Raw genomic sequence first — 18,738 nt, 5'->3', positions numbered from 1 at the left:
AATTCACAATACAGTAAGTTCCTCTTTTTCATTTTCACTTTGTATTCTAGGGAAATAAATTAATTGTTGAATTTTACAAAGCTTGTTGCTTTTCAATCTTTTCTGTTACTTATTTTAAGAGCATAGACTCGTAACAGTAAGAATGCTTAATGAATATACGAACGGAAGAACTGAAGGTGAGGAAGCATGTGCAAAATATATGAGACTGCTCTTACCCTCCCAAACCATGATTCAAACACAACAGTAAAAAATGCCACGACAAATCAGCAACTATTGCAGCAACAACAAAAACAACAATAGACCTTATCAAGATGACGAAAATACAACAAGGGCGTGTAGCATCACCATGGGAAGAATTTGGAGAACGACAAAGTAAAACAAAAAAAATAATCGCAGATGAGTCATTGGTAACAATAGGTGCGGTGCTTGTTCAGCAACAGGGAAATAAACACATAATCACAAGATCTGCAAGCCATAATTTGAGTAATACTGAGAAATGATATTCACGAACTGGAAAATGTTTTGGCTCTAGTCTGGCCTGTAAAACGCTCCATATGTACCTATATGGAATTGAGTTGGACCATTACAAACCATAATCCTATTGCACGAATCGAAAGACGGGTTTAGAGAATGTAACCTTACAGGTATAAAGACAAATACGTTAACGGTTCAAAACGATATCGCGGATTCTTTTTCGCGTCTGTTGAAAGAGTCACGGAGAAATTCATAGACATGGAAATGATAAGGCATCGTAGGATGGTCATTAGCTGGGAGAAATTCGAGACAGATTACCAAACAGTAAATGGTAATGCAAAGAGAATTTACCAGTTCGCAGTAAACTGAATGCTATAGGCAAACTGGTACCATGTGGAACACGGATTGCAATTCTAAAATCTTTGCGTGAACAGATTCTTGAGTTGGCACAGGTATTGAAAGCATAAAGCATTGGTTATGCCCAAAAGTATTGTAGCCTAATATCAGCAAATAATTTGTGAATTTTTCTAAAGGTTGTTATGGATTCCAGCTAGTGTGAAACATTAGTAAACCTGAACCGATGACGCTAACTGTACTATCAACCGGGCTGTATCAACATTTTGCGGCTGATTTCCTATGACCGCTTGCCGCCGGTGATTACATATTTGCAGTCGTACATATTTGTAGTCATGGATAATGTAACGTTGCCCTCTTAGTAAGAGGGGTGGTTAATTTGATTTGGTTGGCGTTATCTAGAGGATGATCTCCCTCGATATTACAACCCGGTGGGAGTGGAAATATAGAATTTCAACAGAGAATTTAGCAAGAATATTGGGAAGAAACAATACAATACGAGCTCCTTTAGACAAGAAAAATAACAAATTTAATCAAAACGAAGTAATAGCGGCAATTCCAATTCAATCTAAATTACTCCACAGAATTTAATAGAAGTGTTTAATTTGGATTTATTTCTTCATAATAACGAGTGGTGAAAAGAGCGCAATGTCTACGACTGATTTCATCACCTTTCTCCCGTGACCGTGTATCAACGTCTTCCTGTTTCCTCGAGCCTTCCTATTCCCTACATTTCACCTCTTTCTGGACTTCCTAGTCCTTCATTCTGAACTCGTCACTTCTTTTCTTTGGACTTTCGTCTTTGGACTGTCCCGTCTCTCCCCAGAAAGCTGTTTCTTAAAGGACAAAATTACCCCTAAATCTCTGTATGCACAATTTTCTACACGTACAAAAACAATCCTCATTTACGTTACTCAGAATCATACTTGCCATCCACACTGCATAAATACTGAACTAATCCGATAGAACATCACCCTCACTTCACAGCGACAGGCCATATTTAACGCGTTAGCGGTATATCCAACGTTACCGTATCTCTTTACCTACGCTACCACATGCTCGGTTACATTGCATAAAATTCACAAAATTCTAGCTCACAGCAACCCCTAACTTACAAGATTATTCAAACATTGCAAAGTCAGATATTAATATGCGATTATCGTTAACTCAAGATAATGAAAACTGTCCTAACAGGCAAATAAAATTATTTCATATAACCCAATGAAATACTACACATATGAAAACTTGGATAGCATACAATTTCAATGCTATCAATGAACTAGTAACTGTACAATTAAAGAGATAAATTGCGCAACAACTCTAGCATCAACAGATTTCCATGAAATTGAATACATAATATTGATCCTAGTCATATCAAACACATTTGCATAAAACAATCAAAAAATAGAAAATTACGTGGGAAATTAAGACTGCCTACCCTTAATGCTATTCTCTTTCAGAAATTGTGCATACTAGCACTAAAACCTGTCTTTTCTTACAAAACGGCCACCTGGTCCCTTTTTCTTGTTTGACGAGGAAAGAACTATCATTTTTATGCGTCCTCGGAGTCAAACTACTCTCTAGAATTTTAAGACTAAAGAATTTTGACTCAGGTCGTCACTTTAAATTCAAATTATTTTTCAAAGGCAGGAATTAATTTACTCTTGCCAATCGTAAGCAGCGATTCCGAAATTTTTCCCAAGATAATCATTTCTTCCGTCAGATTTCAGACAGCATAGAACCTGTGAAGTAAGGAGCATATCAATTTCCCTTTGAAAATGATAATTTGACATGGGTTCATATCAAGCGGTTATGGTTGGTATCTCAAATGTTTACTTTCTCACTACTGCACAGCAATTCCCTGGTCAATCACACTGAGTCATAAATTCTAGCCTTTCAAGTTTTAACACTGACATGGGGGGGGGGGGAGAAAAGAAAAATGGTCGAAGTGACCCTTCACAAAGACTTTTCTTGATTAAATGTGATAAAATTTTAATGCTCAATGCATTCAACTTTACGGTTCAATACCTTTTGAAATTCGACACTTTACTGATAACTATTCTATGTTTTCTGAGACTGAGTTTAACAAATAAATAACTTCCGAGAATATAATGTCGATCTTATCCAAGATATTTCTTACTCATGGTTTACAATTTCTGTTGAAACTGACAACGGTCCTAAGATTACAAGTGAGCATTTTAACAACCGTCTGGCTGAAAACTGTATTGTTTACGCAAAACAACCCCGTTGTGGCCACAAGCTAATGAAGAAGTTGTATTGCATAAGAGTTGCGTAGGCAGAACATCGTGATTAGAAGTCAGATATACAATCGTATTAGTTTATGTACAGAGGGACACTACACCCTGACGAACCCAATTATGGCCGTAAGATCGTACAAAACTACACGATCGCGATAGCAAAAGAAAAGAAAAAGGTAAATTATGTGCGGATGCGGTACGAAAAATCTTGTGAAAGTAATTTAAAGGCAGAAAACTCCGTCCTTAAGCTTCAATATAGAGAAGTTCGCTCTCTACTCCATTCAACCCATATCCTTTCAAGGTGCTCAGCAAAACAGATAATCGTGTCATTGTAGATTGAACGATGGTATAAGCAAAACGTAACAAATGCGAAAAGATTCAGTGAATAGGAGATTGATTCGCGACCGGTAAAAGAATTTGATAATGATGATGAGATTTCGCTTAAAGTATAAACACGTGTAGAATTAAATCCTCATGAACCAACGCAGTCAAACCCATCTGAACCAGGACTGAAATTTCAAAGTGTCAAGTTGAAGTCAACACGACCTTCGTGGGCTACAAAATTGCCCGAATAAGTTTAAAGGTATTGTGATGTGATTTGTATAGATTATTGATGAGTGAAATGAAGAACATTTATGACATTCTTCTAGTATCTAGTCATAACTTGTAACAAAGCAAAAAACATGTTATAGTTACTGGGTTTGGATAGTCATTAATTTATAATTATTCTTCCTTTTATACAGTTTCACAGCTGCTTTATTTCGTTTCCTTCTAAACAGAGGCAGTTATGTAGAATCTCTTACGCTAATTTTGATAAACAACTATTGCCTAACGGATACAAAATAATGTTTTCTCCTTCAATATTGCGGATGCGTATTGAAAATATAATTAAGACATTATCATGCCGGCTAAACTTCGATGGCTTTTTGTGATAGTTTAAACCGATGGTATCATTTCAGTTCGTGAGCCAGACGTGATAAGGTCGGACATAAAGATCTAATACAGTGCCAAGCGTTTTTCCATAGACCTCAATGTTGACGTTTTGTGAAATAAATATACTGTATAACCGTATACTTTAGTTCAGCATGTATGACACACAGGCCCATTCAAGACTCGGGTCACTTCGAGAGTCTGGATCCTCTAAGCCCTGTTTATATTACAATTTTGGAAATGGATCGAATGCCAAAACAGACCCATATAATTTACTGTATTCAGATTTTAAAGACAACTAAGTACACAACGAAGTATATTTCTTATTTTCAGAATTATTTATTGAAGTAATGCTTTGGGAGGCCAATTAGGGTTGAGGTCCGGGCCATGCCCTCCTGCCACCCTTCCAATCTGATTGGGCATGGGCCAAATTTTATCATTGTGAGCAGCCTTAGATCGTTTTATATAACAAGTAGATAACCATATACCCCACGGCGCTTTAGAGAGATAACTCTACCAGAACCCGACAGATCTATCCCTTTTGAAACCAAACGAGCATGAAAAAACATTATCCATAAATGAATCAAAACGATTTCATTTATAGTCAATAGACTGGTAAAAGCTCCATGTCCCATCTTATCTCTCTGTCTGTCTGCCTCATGATTCTGCACTGCAAAGATAAAATAAGATATGGTTTTCCAAAATTCTATTTAAAAAAATCATCACTTCAGGCACAAAGTGCATAAATTGATCGTAGTGTCTGAATGCAGCGGAGATGTGTTTTGTTTACTATAGCTTGCCTACGTACTACCTTGTACAAAATCGAATAAATCATATACGTGACGTATGGCCTGTGAAATCAACAGGAAGTTGAGGTAAAGAAAAGGCAAGATTGATACTCGATGACAATATTATGTATCGTCCTTTCCGTACTTGTAAAGAAACCTGCAAAATTGAAGGAAAAAAATCTAAACATTAACAAAGTTTAAATTAAAGTTTACAAAAAGACCACGAATGATATTGGGTTTTGTTCATCTATTTATACATTGTTTGTTGTGTTTTGTTATTGCTGCAATTTTACCTCAACTGTAATTTTATTGGGCCTCTTCTTCGACATCCGGGTTATTTACGCAGTACACATATGAACAGGTAGAAGAAACAAATAGCAGTAATAAGGAGACACTGGTAAGTGTATTAATTTTCTTTTATTTCCAAAGAAGCCGATCTTGTTTTTATGTGATATTAGTATCGGATTTTTTTCTTTCTTACATTCACCAATCATCAATTCTTAAAATCAAACTCTAATAGCAAAATGAAATAAAACTAGTAAAATGTAAATATTGTCATTTCGTTATTGTATTTTTCTTGTCATATCCTGAAAAGCCAAACTTTTATGTACATGAGATCATTCACGGAAATAATTTTGCTTACATTCCCCGATAAACAATTCTTAAAACAAATATGTATTAACAAATTGAAATGTAAAAGGTAGAATGGGATTATTGTCAATTCGATCTCGGCTTTCAGCCATATTTGTTTCAATTTAGTGTTATAAAAAAATTTCAAAATCGGTCCATTGGGTCTAATCCTAAACAATGAGGGAAAATCGCGTCAAAAAAAATAGCCACGTAATATTAACATCGCTAGCAACAGGCGAAACACATTTACGATGCTAAAGAGCGTACCAGGTTTTCGGCCGTGGTTTCTGATAATGCTTTATGGTAGAGATGCGCGGTATTACCGGTATACAGTGGTATTTATTTCATTGTACCGGTACTTCAGTAGTTTCTGTCAGCAAGAAATGTACGGAAATTCCCGAGTAAACTCGTTACAAAATTGCTGATATTAAAAAACTATTTTCGTTTTTCATGACTAAATAATTGCCAACAGTATTACTTGCTTCTTTACGAAATACTTTTCTTGTCACGGTTTAATTTAAAATCTTAAAAATATAATTATATTTATTAACCTTTAATCACATATGACACGTACCAAATATGCCAACATTGCGGCTGAAAGGGATGTCGTGAAAAATATTTGGGCAAAATCCAACTTTTAGAAATAAATAGGATGAAAATAGAAGAAAAGGTCATTATTTAATAGCATATGTTTATGTAATTAGTACATGTTTTCCTTTGCAAGACCAGGAATCGTCAAATGATTTAAGAGAGCTGTTGTTTTCTGTTTGAATGTTACTTAATTTCTCAAATGCAGTAAATAATTTCTTTTTTGCTGAGTGATTGTCGTTATGTTTATTGGCGTTCTCTCTCTCTCTCTCTCTCTCTCTCTCTCTTTGAATAGGAACTCTTTTTATGCACATACTGTTTGCTTATAAAATTGATTCTAGTCAGCCCTGACCAACCATGACCGTACTTCCTAAAACAAGGTACGAATGATTGTATTGGCCATAAGCAACATTTTATGATGACGACAGTAACACATATCTTCATGCAGTCTTGTAATTCGTAATAATAATGACGTAACATTAGTCCCATTCCTTTTCTAAGTGATTTTTGCCACGTGCATTGTCTGTAAGGCCCAATGCATATGATAAACGTAACGCTCGTTGCATCTTGCTTAGTCTTCATAAAAAATGATAGTTGCAATGCAATAGCTCAATACTATTTCAATGCCTTGATCTACAGCGTGTAAAAGACAAAATTATATTGCCTATTTTAACTCATATTATTATATTTTCCGCAAATAGAATGTACCTAAACATTTCAATGACAGTTTTGTTAAAGTTAATATTATATTTCTTTAAACTCGGTACGTACTATACGTGATATTTGACTATACTATTCCCATCCACCCGATGACCCAATAGCCCTTAATCAACAAGTGTTGTAATGTCAGAACCAAGCCTTTTACTGTTTGTCAGCTGTAGTCTATTTAATCATCCACATTTCGGTATAGTTTTTAGATAACAACATATACAACAGTTTACATAAACGGAGCGAATTAGTTTACTGTAAGTATAATTTATTGACCATTTAATTAGGGGGTTCCGATATTCTTTTGAGCAGAGATAGTTTATTTCCTTTATCTAAATATAAATATTGAATATAATGGAGATTAGTATGGTGTCATTTGGCTTTAAATCAGAACAAGCCATTTTTGGAAGTTATTTGAGACCCGGAAATGGAAACAACATACGATGTCCCTGCCACGGAAAATTAAATTGCTGGTACCCAATATAATTGCGATATAGTATGGTACATATCGCGGTATATTTAAACATATCTTAACACCTGTATCATTGATTAAATGGTTCATCAGCAAAAACTTGTTGATAAACTTCCTCAAAAGTACGCAATATGACCTAACATCCAAATTATTAATTGAATGTTTCACTGCCTTTTATGAAAATTGACAACAAATGAGGTTTTCATTAGACCAAAAATAAGATAAAATAATGTAAATTATATTGCTTAAGGTTATTATCGATTCAAAGATGACTTTACTAACCTGAGTCATTTTCGCCTGAGTAGAAACAGGAAAGAAATTTTTTTTATAATTATTAAAAATATGCTGAAGACGATTTTTTAAAATACAATTAATTTCATAATTCATTTATCTGATATGTCTACTCAGAGACTCATGTATATTTTTAGTACCTTTCATAAACTGATGACTAAGGGTGAATACATTAGCGATTCGATATGATCTCCTTCAGTAATGTTGAAAACTTAAAATAACATTACTTAATCTTTCAAAGTAAATGGTATATTCCTGTATTTTTACAGATCGACGATTCTGATTTATTCATTGGAGCAGCTGTATAAAAAATATACCAACATGAGTGCCGGGAATAACTTTCTTCGTAAGTACGATGAATTCTGCAACAGGTGTCTAGGGTAACAAATTCTCCTGATTGTTATACTTTCATGTTAGAATTGCAAGAAGTCCATCCGAAGGATACAAAACCAAATTAAAAATAGCAGCAAGAAGGAAGATATAAAAAGTGATCCTCAATTTGCTGATAGTCAAATTGTCAATACAGAAAAACAGCAGACGTTTTTCACAAAAGCGTTATCATTGGCAGGTGCTATATAGTGTTCACAATTTAATGTTTTATTCATAGAATGCCTAAAAGGAATAAAAGTTAGTAGCTTTCTTTTCAAGAAAACAAAATTGGTGTCTGCACAAGCGTAATTCAAAGATTTGTTCATACCGGCTTCAAAACAGCACACGTTCTTATGAATCGATAGCAGGGCTTGGTAATTTAATATAAAATTTACCATTTTTGTAACCAACAATTCACATTACTATAATGATAAAATATACTTTCAAAATAATCGTTTTTTTTTTAAATAGAAGAAACTTATGATCACGCATGGCCTTTAATGCAAAATTTCCTTGTTTGTTATGTTTTTTATCTTTGATTTGTATTCTGTAATTGACTTTTGTCCATAATAGATGGTAGTAGTTTGTGACATACCTTTTGTAAAGAAGGTATTATATAGCTAATTTTGTCTATGATTGTAGAGTATAATATTGAGATAATTATTAGCTGTAGTTAAACATTTTAACTTGGATTTTAGTTCAGGACATTGGTTTTTCCCATGGGAATTCCTAGTGTACCTGATATTTGTTATGTTCTTTATTAAAATTTAGGTGAAACGCCTGATCTTGTTGACAACGTATAATATTCTAGAAATGACCCCGATCATCTTATAGATTCGTAGATTATGATGCTTTTGTTGTTTGCATTAGAATTACTCATTCCTACATCAGACTAGTGGAATTAGCCTTTTAGTAGTGTCCAGTCTTAATCTGAGAGGGTTTATTCATTTAAATTATTCATTAGCTTTAAAAAGTGCTCCTGGAAACTTTTCGGACTCAGTCACTATTGTGAGATAATTATAAATTCATTTAGAAACGTTTTGGATTATACACATCAACACTATTCCAGGCTATTGGTACATCAACACATTCAAGATTGGAATTGATTCAAAACACCACTGGTATTACATTAATAATATTTTATAATTTTGTATTTGTGATATAACCTTTAGAAATATTAGGGATTGAACTCACAATACTGTATGTTCTTTTTAAATTTTCACTTTGTATCGAGGAAAAGAAATTATTTGCTGATTTTTACTAAACTTGTTTGTTTTGCTTCTTTTATGTTGCTCGGTTTTAAACAATAGAGTCGTAAAAGTTAAAATATGTGCAGAAATTTAATCTTAAAGTTTGACAGTTTTCGTTTACCTAAATATGTATGAACTATTTGTAGAAATATCATCACAATTTTGTAAAAATTTTTATTCCGATATTTTATGTCTGCTATGTATGACCATTTATTAACCTTTCTTAAAAATGATCTTCTTCTTATCTCTTTATGGTCGCATAGGTAGAATATATATCCTCTCCAAGTCATCCAACTCTGCAAAATGAAAAAGTAAAATCCCGACTGCAAATTAACCAAACCGATTCACGACATTCGTGACTAAGTTTTCCACAAATAGTTTTTTCTAATGGTCAGAGGTAATCTTCTGTTATGTATATCTGTAGTTCTTGTAACTCTTGGTACATGATTATGTCTATGTATAATTTTTGCTCATAACTGTAAATTTTAATGATCATCTGTAATCATGATTTTATATAACTAATTTTGGTACACGGGCATACAATTCTATTTATGATATGAAGAGATCAGATTGCGTACGATCTATAAATAGGTGCTTACGATCAGTACTAATATTAATAATAAAACCCGTTGACAAGTTTTGGATAATTTCTCACTGGCTGGTGTGTCAGGTTCGTTTCCAGAAGAATTAAGTTATTTCCCAATGGATGGGTTTGATCAAGTGCATTCTTTTACGATGGGCGATATTTGTAAATGCCACGTAGCAAGAAGGAGAAAAATACATTTTCATATCTTATGCTTGGAGCTGAACACTTTTCTATTTTTATTTCTTATGTTCTTGTTGTTACATCAGTCTCTAGACGTATTTAACGTTATGTTTAGATATTATTTGTGAGGCAACTTTTGTTCAGATTATTCGTTGGAACTACAAAGTGATCATTGGACTAAAATAGTATTCTGAGACTTTTGTGAATTATTCAAAGAAGTTCTGGACAATGCCATTGTGATGCATCAGGACTCTTGGCAGACAAGAAATTTCGAAGAACTGAACTTCATTCGATTCTTTTGGACTTGATAATAACCTATTAAGATTATTTTGGATTGAATTCATAATACTGCAAGTTCCTCTTACATTTTCGTGTATAGTTTTGATATTCAAATCATTTTGTTAAGTTTTACAAAACTTGTTTCTTTTGCTTCTTTCTGTTACTCAGTTTAGGCCATAGATTTGTAACACGGTCACATTAAAACCAATAAGAAAATAATGGTACATTAAATATATTGTGTTTAGGGACTACATTGAAAACTATTAAACACGGGGAGTGCAAATAATGTGCCGTTCAAGGTAATATCTTCACTACACTGTAGTAGACCACGTATACCACGTGACTTTTTTGACTGTTTCCGCATTTTGAATAATCATTATCATTACCGAAGAAAATTAAGCTCCAAAAAAATCAACATCAACCACATTTTGCAAAACTGTTTTCAAGATTTTAGTTTAATTGTCTATGGTATTTAATTTTATGAATCGAGTCGTTTTCTTGAGGATATTTTCCGAAGTGATTCCCATCCTGACTGTCGTGAGAATAATGATCAATATCAAAACATGAGTATAGGTCCAAAAACTATAACTTCTATTTATTCTCTTCAGAAACTTTCATCTTTTAATAGGAGCAGAAATGGAAGTGAGTCCCACATTACAGAAGGCGATAGTGGTACATCACATCCTTCATGTAGTTAGTCCAGTGGTTGTCATCATTATTTATGCAGCAGCGTCGCCATTATTTCTATGGCTATTGATGATTCTCATTTCGGTAAGAAACTACAGTCAGTGTTGTAACGTCAGTCACGGCAATCGCCGTATTTAACTAGTAGTAGCAGTAGTAGTAGCTGTAGTAGTAGTCGTGTCAGTAGTGGTGAACCGTTCCGGTGGCTTAAGTGGTTAGAGCGTCCGCCTCCGATGAGGGAGTTCGTGGGTTCGAACCTCGGCCAAGTCATACCAAAGATTTATAAAAATGACGCTAGCAGCTGCCTAGACTGGCGCTCAGCATTAAAAGTCAGTGTCGGACCTGTTGAGGATAATGTGACTTTGCGGGACATGATGCTACATGTATGCGACATGATGCCCGAGTGCTACACAGCACTATAAACTGCCACACACACACAACTTCTATCAGTACCACCAACACAGCCACATATTACACAACCACCTCTTGTATTCCTGTCGTCAGCAATTACTACACACGAACAAGATTAATTAGCATTATAAGTATCATTAATTACCATCATAAGTATCATTAATTTGCATCAGAAGTATCAGTAATTACCATCATAAGTATCATTAATTTGCATCAGAAGTATCAGTAATTACCATCATAAGTATCATTAATTTGCATCAGAAGTATCAGTAATTACCATCATAAGGAAAGTTAATTACCGTCATAAGTATCATCCTTCGCCGTCAATTTTGTCCCGTATTATTCTCCTGATCTTGCAAATTTCAGTGCAACATCAACACCGCCGCCACTAAATCTGCTACTAATACCATTTCCATTTCAACATTTCTCGTGCATTCATACGTATTTCTCTACACGCAGCTTGTAACCTAATTGCATACATGTACAATTTTCAATGGATTAATTAATTAATCCAATGTATGTATTTATGTATATATGTATGTTTGTTTTATGTATGAGCTGTTGTATGTATTGGTCAGGGACTGTATCAGAATTGAACCAGAAGATTAGATGCAATTCATAATACCAACGAGAAATCCAATCAATCTTCAACTTTCTCAATCTTTTTTCTAGGCTATCGTCCCTGCATTTTTGTTCATCATCTTCTGGATTGCATCGAAATGCAATTACGAGGACCTGCGTGCTATTCTTGTAAGTATTCGTATGTTCCATGTTAAGTTCCAGTTACAATAGCCTTATCTTTTATAAAGAATGCATATCCATCCCTCCATCACTAATTTAAATAAAAGTGTCATTGTGATTTAGATTTGCTACCAAAAAATTCCAAAGATTTCTACTACTAGTAAAAGCAAATAAAGAGAAAAAGTGTGCCGTTCACCACAACCAAGTTCACTATAATAAATACAAGGCATATACATTTTGAGTTAAAAGTTTATATGTATAAAGAATTTCTGAAAAAATTCCCACGGGACAGAGTCAAGATCTTTTTCAAAGTTAACTTGGAAAATAATAACACTATTCATGTAATTTTCTTTTGTAAAGCATATAATATCGTACATCAGTCTCACTATCTATCTCCCTATATCGAACTCTTATAAAGTTGTTTTAATTTTCATGCATTCATTTAAACAAATAGTATTTGAGTATGCTAGCTATAGCTGATGAGGCTCCACATTTTCAAACATTCGCTACATTTATTTTATCTTAGCGATAATGTAATAATTCTCTCCCTCTGTGGTACAGGTGAAGTCCCTTTCTGAATCCTTGATATATTGAATTATTTAAAAAAATGCTCATAAATCCTTCGAAAAGAATTGATGAATCCATCACTGCAAGGACTGTTATTATTATTAATTTTCTTAATGCATTTTTTATTTATCTTTTGTCAATTTAGGAACCTGAATTCTTCCAACTGCTTCATCTAGTTTTATCTGATTTATCTACTAAATAATGTATCATATCTTTCATATTGGTTATTGTTTTGTTTATATAATGTCGTTTTCCATGTTAAAAATGTTTTGTTATTTAGCCTCCTTTTTCTTCCATTTACGTTTGATGGTTAATTCATCCCTTTTACTTTCTGATTGCTTATTTCTTCGAGCTGAATGTTCACACTTTCAAATATATCGAAAACTGAATGTGTTGACTTTGCTTTTAATACACTTTCCAAAATGTTCAATTTCCTTCAATAATTTCTTTTATTCTTTTTCCTCATTTCTTTCTTCTCTTAGAAGAGTGTTCTAATCTGAGAGTCCCAAATTCTTACGAAGGATTTCGAATACTAATTAATAATCGAAATTATTATTATTATTATTATTATTATTATTATTATTATTATTAGTTGTTGTTGTTGTTGTTGTTCTATACAGTATATTTCTTTTAATTCTGTCTTTACCTTTTCAACATACAAGTGGTCCTTTAGCATCGAATTATTGAATCCCATTTAAATTCCTAAGGTTAGTTTATGTAAAATGTATGTAAATATTATACTAAGTGTTGAAGACAGGAAGTTATTTATCGAAAGGGAATCAAGACATATCATTAGTTGGGTTACATTCCTAAAAGCTCCAAGATTCAGGTACTTTTCTGTCAGATTCGAACGATAAGTTAGGAAATTCTGATAAACTTTCTCTGTATAAACATATTGAAACTGACCTCGGCCTCGAAGATTATTTCAACATTTTGTGTAACCATAATGATATATAAGCTTTGGCAAAACTCCAAAGTGTCATATCATAATCTGGGAATTTAAATTGTCATTAATACAAACAATCTATATATAGAACTAAAATATATTGTATACTATGTGCCAACTTGGATATCAAAGAATACCATTTTCTTTCAATGTGCCCAGTGTATACTAACTTACCTTTAACTATTTTTTAAAATAAATACTTCTGGAACAAACCATCCATGTATATGCAGCTTGAAACGGCTAGTTATAAGAAAACATTACGTTCAATAGCTCTAGTTTTGAAGGAAACATTTAAAGAGAAAGAGACAGTTCTATTCAGTCATTTATTATAAGTTTATTTAAATTTTTCCATCCTTTCCTTTCCAGTTTTTGTTCATCACCCAATCTGAATATCTGGCTTAGGTTATACGAATAATATTTGATAACCATGCTGGTGAGAATAAACAATTAAATTGTATCGATTAAATTGTATCGATTAAACTGTATCGATTAAATTTTATCGATTAAATTGTATTGAAATATTCTTATGGAGGTAAAGGAGTTTGGTTTTTTCGTTGTACATTAAAATGCATGTGATGTATTTTATCTTATTACAGGTCCACTTTAACCCTTTCCTCAGTTCGCTGTGGTTCCTTGTATATTTTCCATTTTGCATCCTATGTTCGATATTGAATGACGGAAAATTAATCATATTGGTCGCCATTATCACCGGCTTCCTGAGTCTTAGCTCAGCGATTTTTGCAACTTACGGAATCTGGAAGTCTGCCCGAAATGTCGCTCTCAGTGCAAAATCTGCCAAAGACGAACACAACAATGTGCTTGATCACTTCCCGTCACCATACGAGGCACCAGTCACGTTTACCGACCTTAATGATATACGACTGCCTCAAGCCACTTACAATCAACCAAGGATAAATGAGTGATAATGTTAACGTTTCATTGGCTAGGGGCCAAGTCTATGTGATATAGGCCTTAATTCAAGCAAATTTATATGATCCATTTGTATTTATCTTTGATCTGTTTCTTAAGTTAGATGAAAAAATAACTAGTTGAAACAATAGAAGACCCAAGAAAAAAACTAGTTGAAATATTTCAAGGTCTTTTAAAGAAGGAAAATGCTAATTAAGAAGTGTATTTAATATTTTACAGGATGGATTTAGTAATGAAGCATCAGAATCGATTACACACTGCATGAACGGCAGTAGTGAAGTGGAGGTCGTTCATATGTAACAAACCTTCACCCTTCATGGCTTCGTGTATCTTGTCAAATATGAAATTCAATTTTTATAAATATAAATAATTATCAAGTGAATAACGATTAACAGCAAATAAATAGGAGATCTACACTTTAAACATTGTTTACAACTAATGTCAAAACACGTTATAAGGAAGCATGAATACATACGTTTTATTCTTTAGTGTTATGAACGAATAGCGTTTAGTTTCAGACGTAACGTAATCCGATTTTAACCAATCAAAACCATGCTACACAGGCTTGATTAAAAGTTGCAAATATTAAGCTGTATGCAAGTTTTGACTTTCAATGTTTAGCAGCAAAATATTACAAACGTGAACAAAAGGGTTGTATCATTACAAGAAAATAAGTCTTTTGACATATTGAAAAATATCAAGTACTGATTTTAACCTTTTCAAAATTTAGGGTCGAAACACATATTTCTATGTAGCAAAGATTCCCAAACCACGCAGTTAGGTAACGAATTCCATGCGGTAGCATATCTCCTACAAAAACGTCAGAATACTTATACAAAATTTCTCAAAATATCACATGGGACGAAGGAGTGGACAAAGCTACTTAAAAGGGCTAGTTTGCTGTAATTGCATATAAAAATGTCAGATAGGATATATTTTTCATGTTAATATAGCTCAGAAGCACCTCAGAGTCAAACGAAACATTAAATTGGGTTGTGTTCGATTTGTTTCAAAACACTAAATAGACATACTTGATTAAATGTAATGCATCCTTTGTTGGTTATTTGTCATTGCATTCTCTAATTTGACATCTTTTGACTAACTTTTCAACTTATACGAAGACCTGTTACAACTGGAAAATATCAACCCTTGTTGTTCAGTTTTTTTTAACTTGATACCAAATGTCACATTATGTTTTCTGGGAAATATGTATATGGATTGGAATATGAATTTCAATTTTTTTTATCGACCTATCCTCAGCGTTATGAACTTAATGAAGCTTAAAATTCCGGTCACAAACCATTGATATTCATAAGGAATTCATTGACGATACTCGCATGCAAATTAATTTGTTGCACGGTGGAAAAATATTTGCATTGAATGTGCAATGTATGTTTTCTTTAAATGTATAATTCCTGTTTATAAATTTGGCATTGACGTTTAGACGCGTAATGAGTGAGTATTACAAGCAGAGAGATGTGTGTTATATGTGCAAGCTAGAACGTCAAATTTATTGACGTTTTCGTTACATTTTTTCAAAAAGGAAAATTGTTTTCTGGTAATGAAAAACATTATGTCCAATTTTTCAGCACTTAAATAATACACCCTAACCACATTCAATTCCCCAGTGCACGTTTCGCAAATAGTTTTATTCAAATTTAGAGTATTTTTGTCACTAAATATTAGGGATGAAGTGTATTTTCTGAACTGTTCTTATCTTGTTAGTTAATTAAAACAAAATATACAAAGCTGCCAGGCACGAGAATTTTACGCATTTTCATCTGCTATGGTTGCAATAGAACTACAACTTTAGAATTTATATGATTCAAATTTCATTTGAAACTATGAATATATTCGGCTGGAAAGGATGGTTATCGACAAATATGCCAATATTGTATGTAAACCCCTGTATGTAGTCTTAAGTACTAATGTTGAAAACTACATCTGTCTCCATTTTTTTTACCTTTATGTAGTTTTGATGTAAAATAGAGACTGTATCAAATAAGGTTCAATCATTATGAAGACAATAATCTTAGAACTCGATTTAGGTATACTGTAAACACATACTTATTGAAGCTGTAACATTTTATTCTTATATTAATATTACTGTAGTACTTTCACACGTGTTGTTGTTTATGTTGTTTTCGCTTTGTTCATTCATTTGTATACTTTCTTACGCATAAATTGTAATGATCTAATTTTCTCTTCGATTGGGACAAAGTCTGACTGCAGAGATGATGAACTTTAAAATAGCTCATTACAACGCACAGAGGGAGCTGTTATCTTCATTCAGGAATGTCTGTAATAGTTCATTACACCGCATAGAGGGAGCTGTAGTCTCCATTCAGGAATGTCTGTAATAGCTGATTACACCGCATAGAGGGAGCTCTTATCTTCATTCAGGAATGTCTGTAATAGCTCATTACACAGCATAGAGGGAGCTGTAGTCTCCATTCAGGAATGTCTGTAATAGCTCATTACACCGCATAGAGGGATATCTTCATTCAGGAATGTCTGTAATAGCTCATTACACAGCATAGAGGGAGCTGTAGTCTCCATTCAGGAATGTCTGTAATAGCTCATTACACCGCATAGAGGGAGCTCTTATCTTCATTCAGGAATGTCTGTAATAGCTCATTACACAGCATAGAGGGAGCTGTAGTCTCCATTCAGGAATGTCTGTAATAGCTCATTACACAGCATAGAGGGAGCTCTTATCTTCATTCAGGAATGTCTGTAATAGGTCATTACACAGCATAGAGGGAACTGTAGTCTCCATTCAGGAATTGCTTGGTACTAAGTTATTAGTATTTCAAGGTCACTGCCTTCATTTTAAGATTAATACCAAACGTTCCAGAAAGAGAACAAAATGCAGCCTTTTGTCACGCTTCCGTTGTAAACTGTCAGTTGTTGTTAACTTAAGCATATGACTTTTAAGAAAGAAAGAAAGAAAAAATAACACACCTTAGAAATGAAATGCGAATTGCATTTGAAAAGCAGGTCACACGACGTTAAGACGCCTTATGATGAAACTCCTCGTTTGATAAAAGCATTGAGTTTTGCCAGCTAAAAAAGAAACCCAAAGTAAAGGACGTTTTGGTTTGCTTGAAGAAAAACATTTTCAGCATATTGTTTGGTGTTAATAATAATAATAATCATAATAATAATAAATAAATAAATAAATAAATAAATAAATAACTGTCTTTACCTCTGCTAATTAACACACATCTACTGTCTAAAAAAATGATATATTTGTACATTGATTTATTTGTTTTACATGCAAGTTTTTTTTATACTCTCATATTTGTTTATTGATATATTTGCATTAAATGAATATTTTTGCTCTTATTCTCTTATTCATATTTCCAATATAAGTGTAAAATACCCTTGTAGTTCTTTTAGGGATTAAAGCATTTCATATCTGAGTCTGATTTATGTTTACTTTCTATATGTTGTCTAAATAAAAACATTTTGCACATTTGTGTTTGCTTGTAATATGATAAATCCCTATCATGCATAGAATTATTCACTGCACACGGATATAAAGTAACTGTGCAGGAATATTGTAGGTTTGTGGTTTGAGAGGTAGGGTGGGGCAATTGAAAATTTGATTTTGAATATGGCCATTATACTCCTTCTTCCAAAAAATTATTTAATTTGCCGGTCCGTCCATTCACCAGTCAATTCTTCGTCTCCTATATGTATGTATGTATGTATGCTATGTATGTATGCAACAGCCGTACGTCCGCACATATGCATATTTATTTGCACGTCTGCACATCTATGTATCTATCTTCCTACATACCTATAATCCTAATTAGTTGGTGGCAGGAATCTATCTCTATAACAAAATACCCATCAGGAAAAATATAAAATTGGCTACTTTACCTGCTGTTGTAAAAGGTGAAGTATTTCTGGAAATTTAGCTCTGTTTATTAGACGTTGGAGCATGGATTGTTGCAATCATACATTCGTAGTAAGAACGCATAAATGTCAGTATAATACAAACCTCATGCCTGCTTTTGTTTAATATTATGTGTCTCAGCAACACATTGTCTGCTCTTTTAGATTCTCATCATTTTGCACGTGGTAACCAGTAAAATATAAATTAAACAAATGTCTCTTGCAAACCACAAAGATTGTTAACTGTAGATGGTAAGAGTTCTTCAATTATTGTGCTGAAAGGAAGCTGGTATGAGACTGAAATCATCATAGCATAAAACATTATGCATTCTGGTGGAAAGTTGATAATGTTGATAAACACGAGGTTGATAATGTTGATAAACAGAAGTTGATAATGTT

At 33.3% G+C, this 18,738-nt stretch overlaps 1 protein-coding gene across 2 annotated transcripts; it reads left to right on the top strand.

Moving 5' to 3' along the window:
• Positions 1 to 4,979: 4,979 nt before the first annotated feature.
• On the top strand, positions 4,980 to 17,914 carry LOC149785924 (uncharacterized). Of its 2 annotated transcripts, XM_089976160.1 has the most exons (5): positions 4,980 to 5,201; positions 7,763 to 7,839; positions 10,786 to 10,928; positions 11,925 to 12,002; positions 14,103 to 17,914. In XM_089976160.1, exons 2-5 carry the CDS (start codon positions 7,815 to 7,817, stop codon positions 14,427 to 14,429), a joined length of 573 nt encoding a protein of 190 aa, XP_089832286.1. In that variant the 5' UTR covers positions 4,980 to 5,201; positions 7,763 to 7,814; the 3' UTR covers positions 14,430 to 17,914. The 2 variants fall into 2 exon arrangements, with proteins under 2 accessions (XP_089832286.1, XP_089832287.1); XM_089976161.1 differs by lacking the exon at positions 4,980 to 5,201 and having other exon boundaries at positions 10,766 to 10,928.
• The last annotated feature ends 824 nt before the right edge of the window (positions 17,915 to 18,738 follow it).

This window comes from Sinohyriopsis cumingii, chromosome 12 (assembly GCF_028554795.1).
Source record: "Sinohyriopsis cumingii isolate HCF-2022 chromosome 12, ASM2855479v2, whole genome shotgun sequence".
Lineage (NCBI taxonomy): Eukaryota > Metazoa > Mollusca > Bivalvia > Unionida > Unionidae > Sinohyriopsis > Sinohyriopsis cumingii.
The sequence above is the reverse complement of the archived record's forward strand: the minus strand, read 5'-3'. Positions and strand labels throughout refer to the sequence as shown.

Coding starts and splice junctions, on each gene's coding strand:
- LOC149785924 (XM_089976160.1), top strand. CDS start 7,815: ATGAGTGCCGGGAATAACTTTCTTC. Junction 10,929..11,924: donor TATTGATGATTCTCATTTCG/GTAAGAAACTAC, acceptor TCTTTTTTCTAG/GCTATCGTCCCTGCATTTTT. Junction 12,003..14,102: donor AGGACCTGCGTGCTATTCTT/GTAAGTATTCGT, acceptor ATCTTATTACAG/GTCCACTTTAACCCTTTCCT.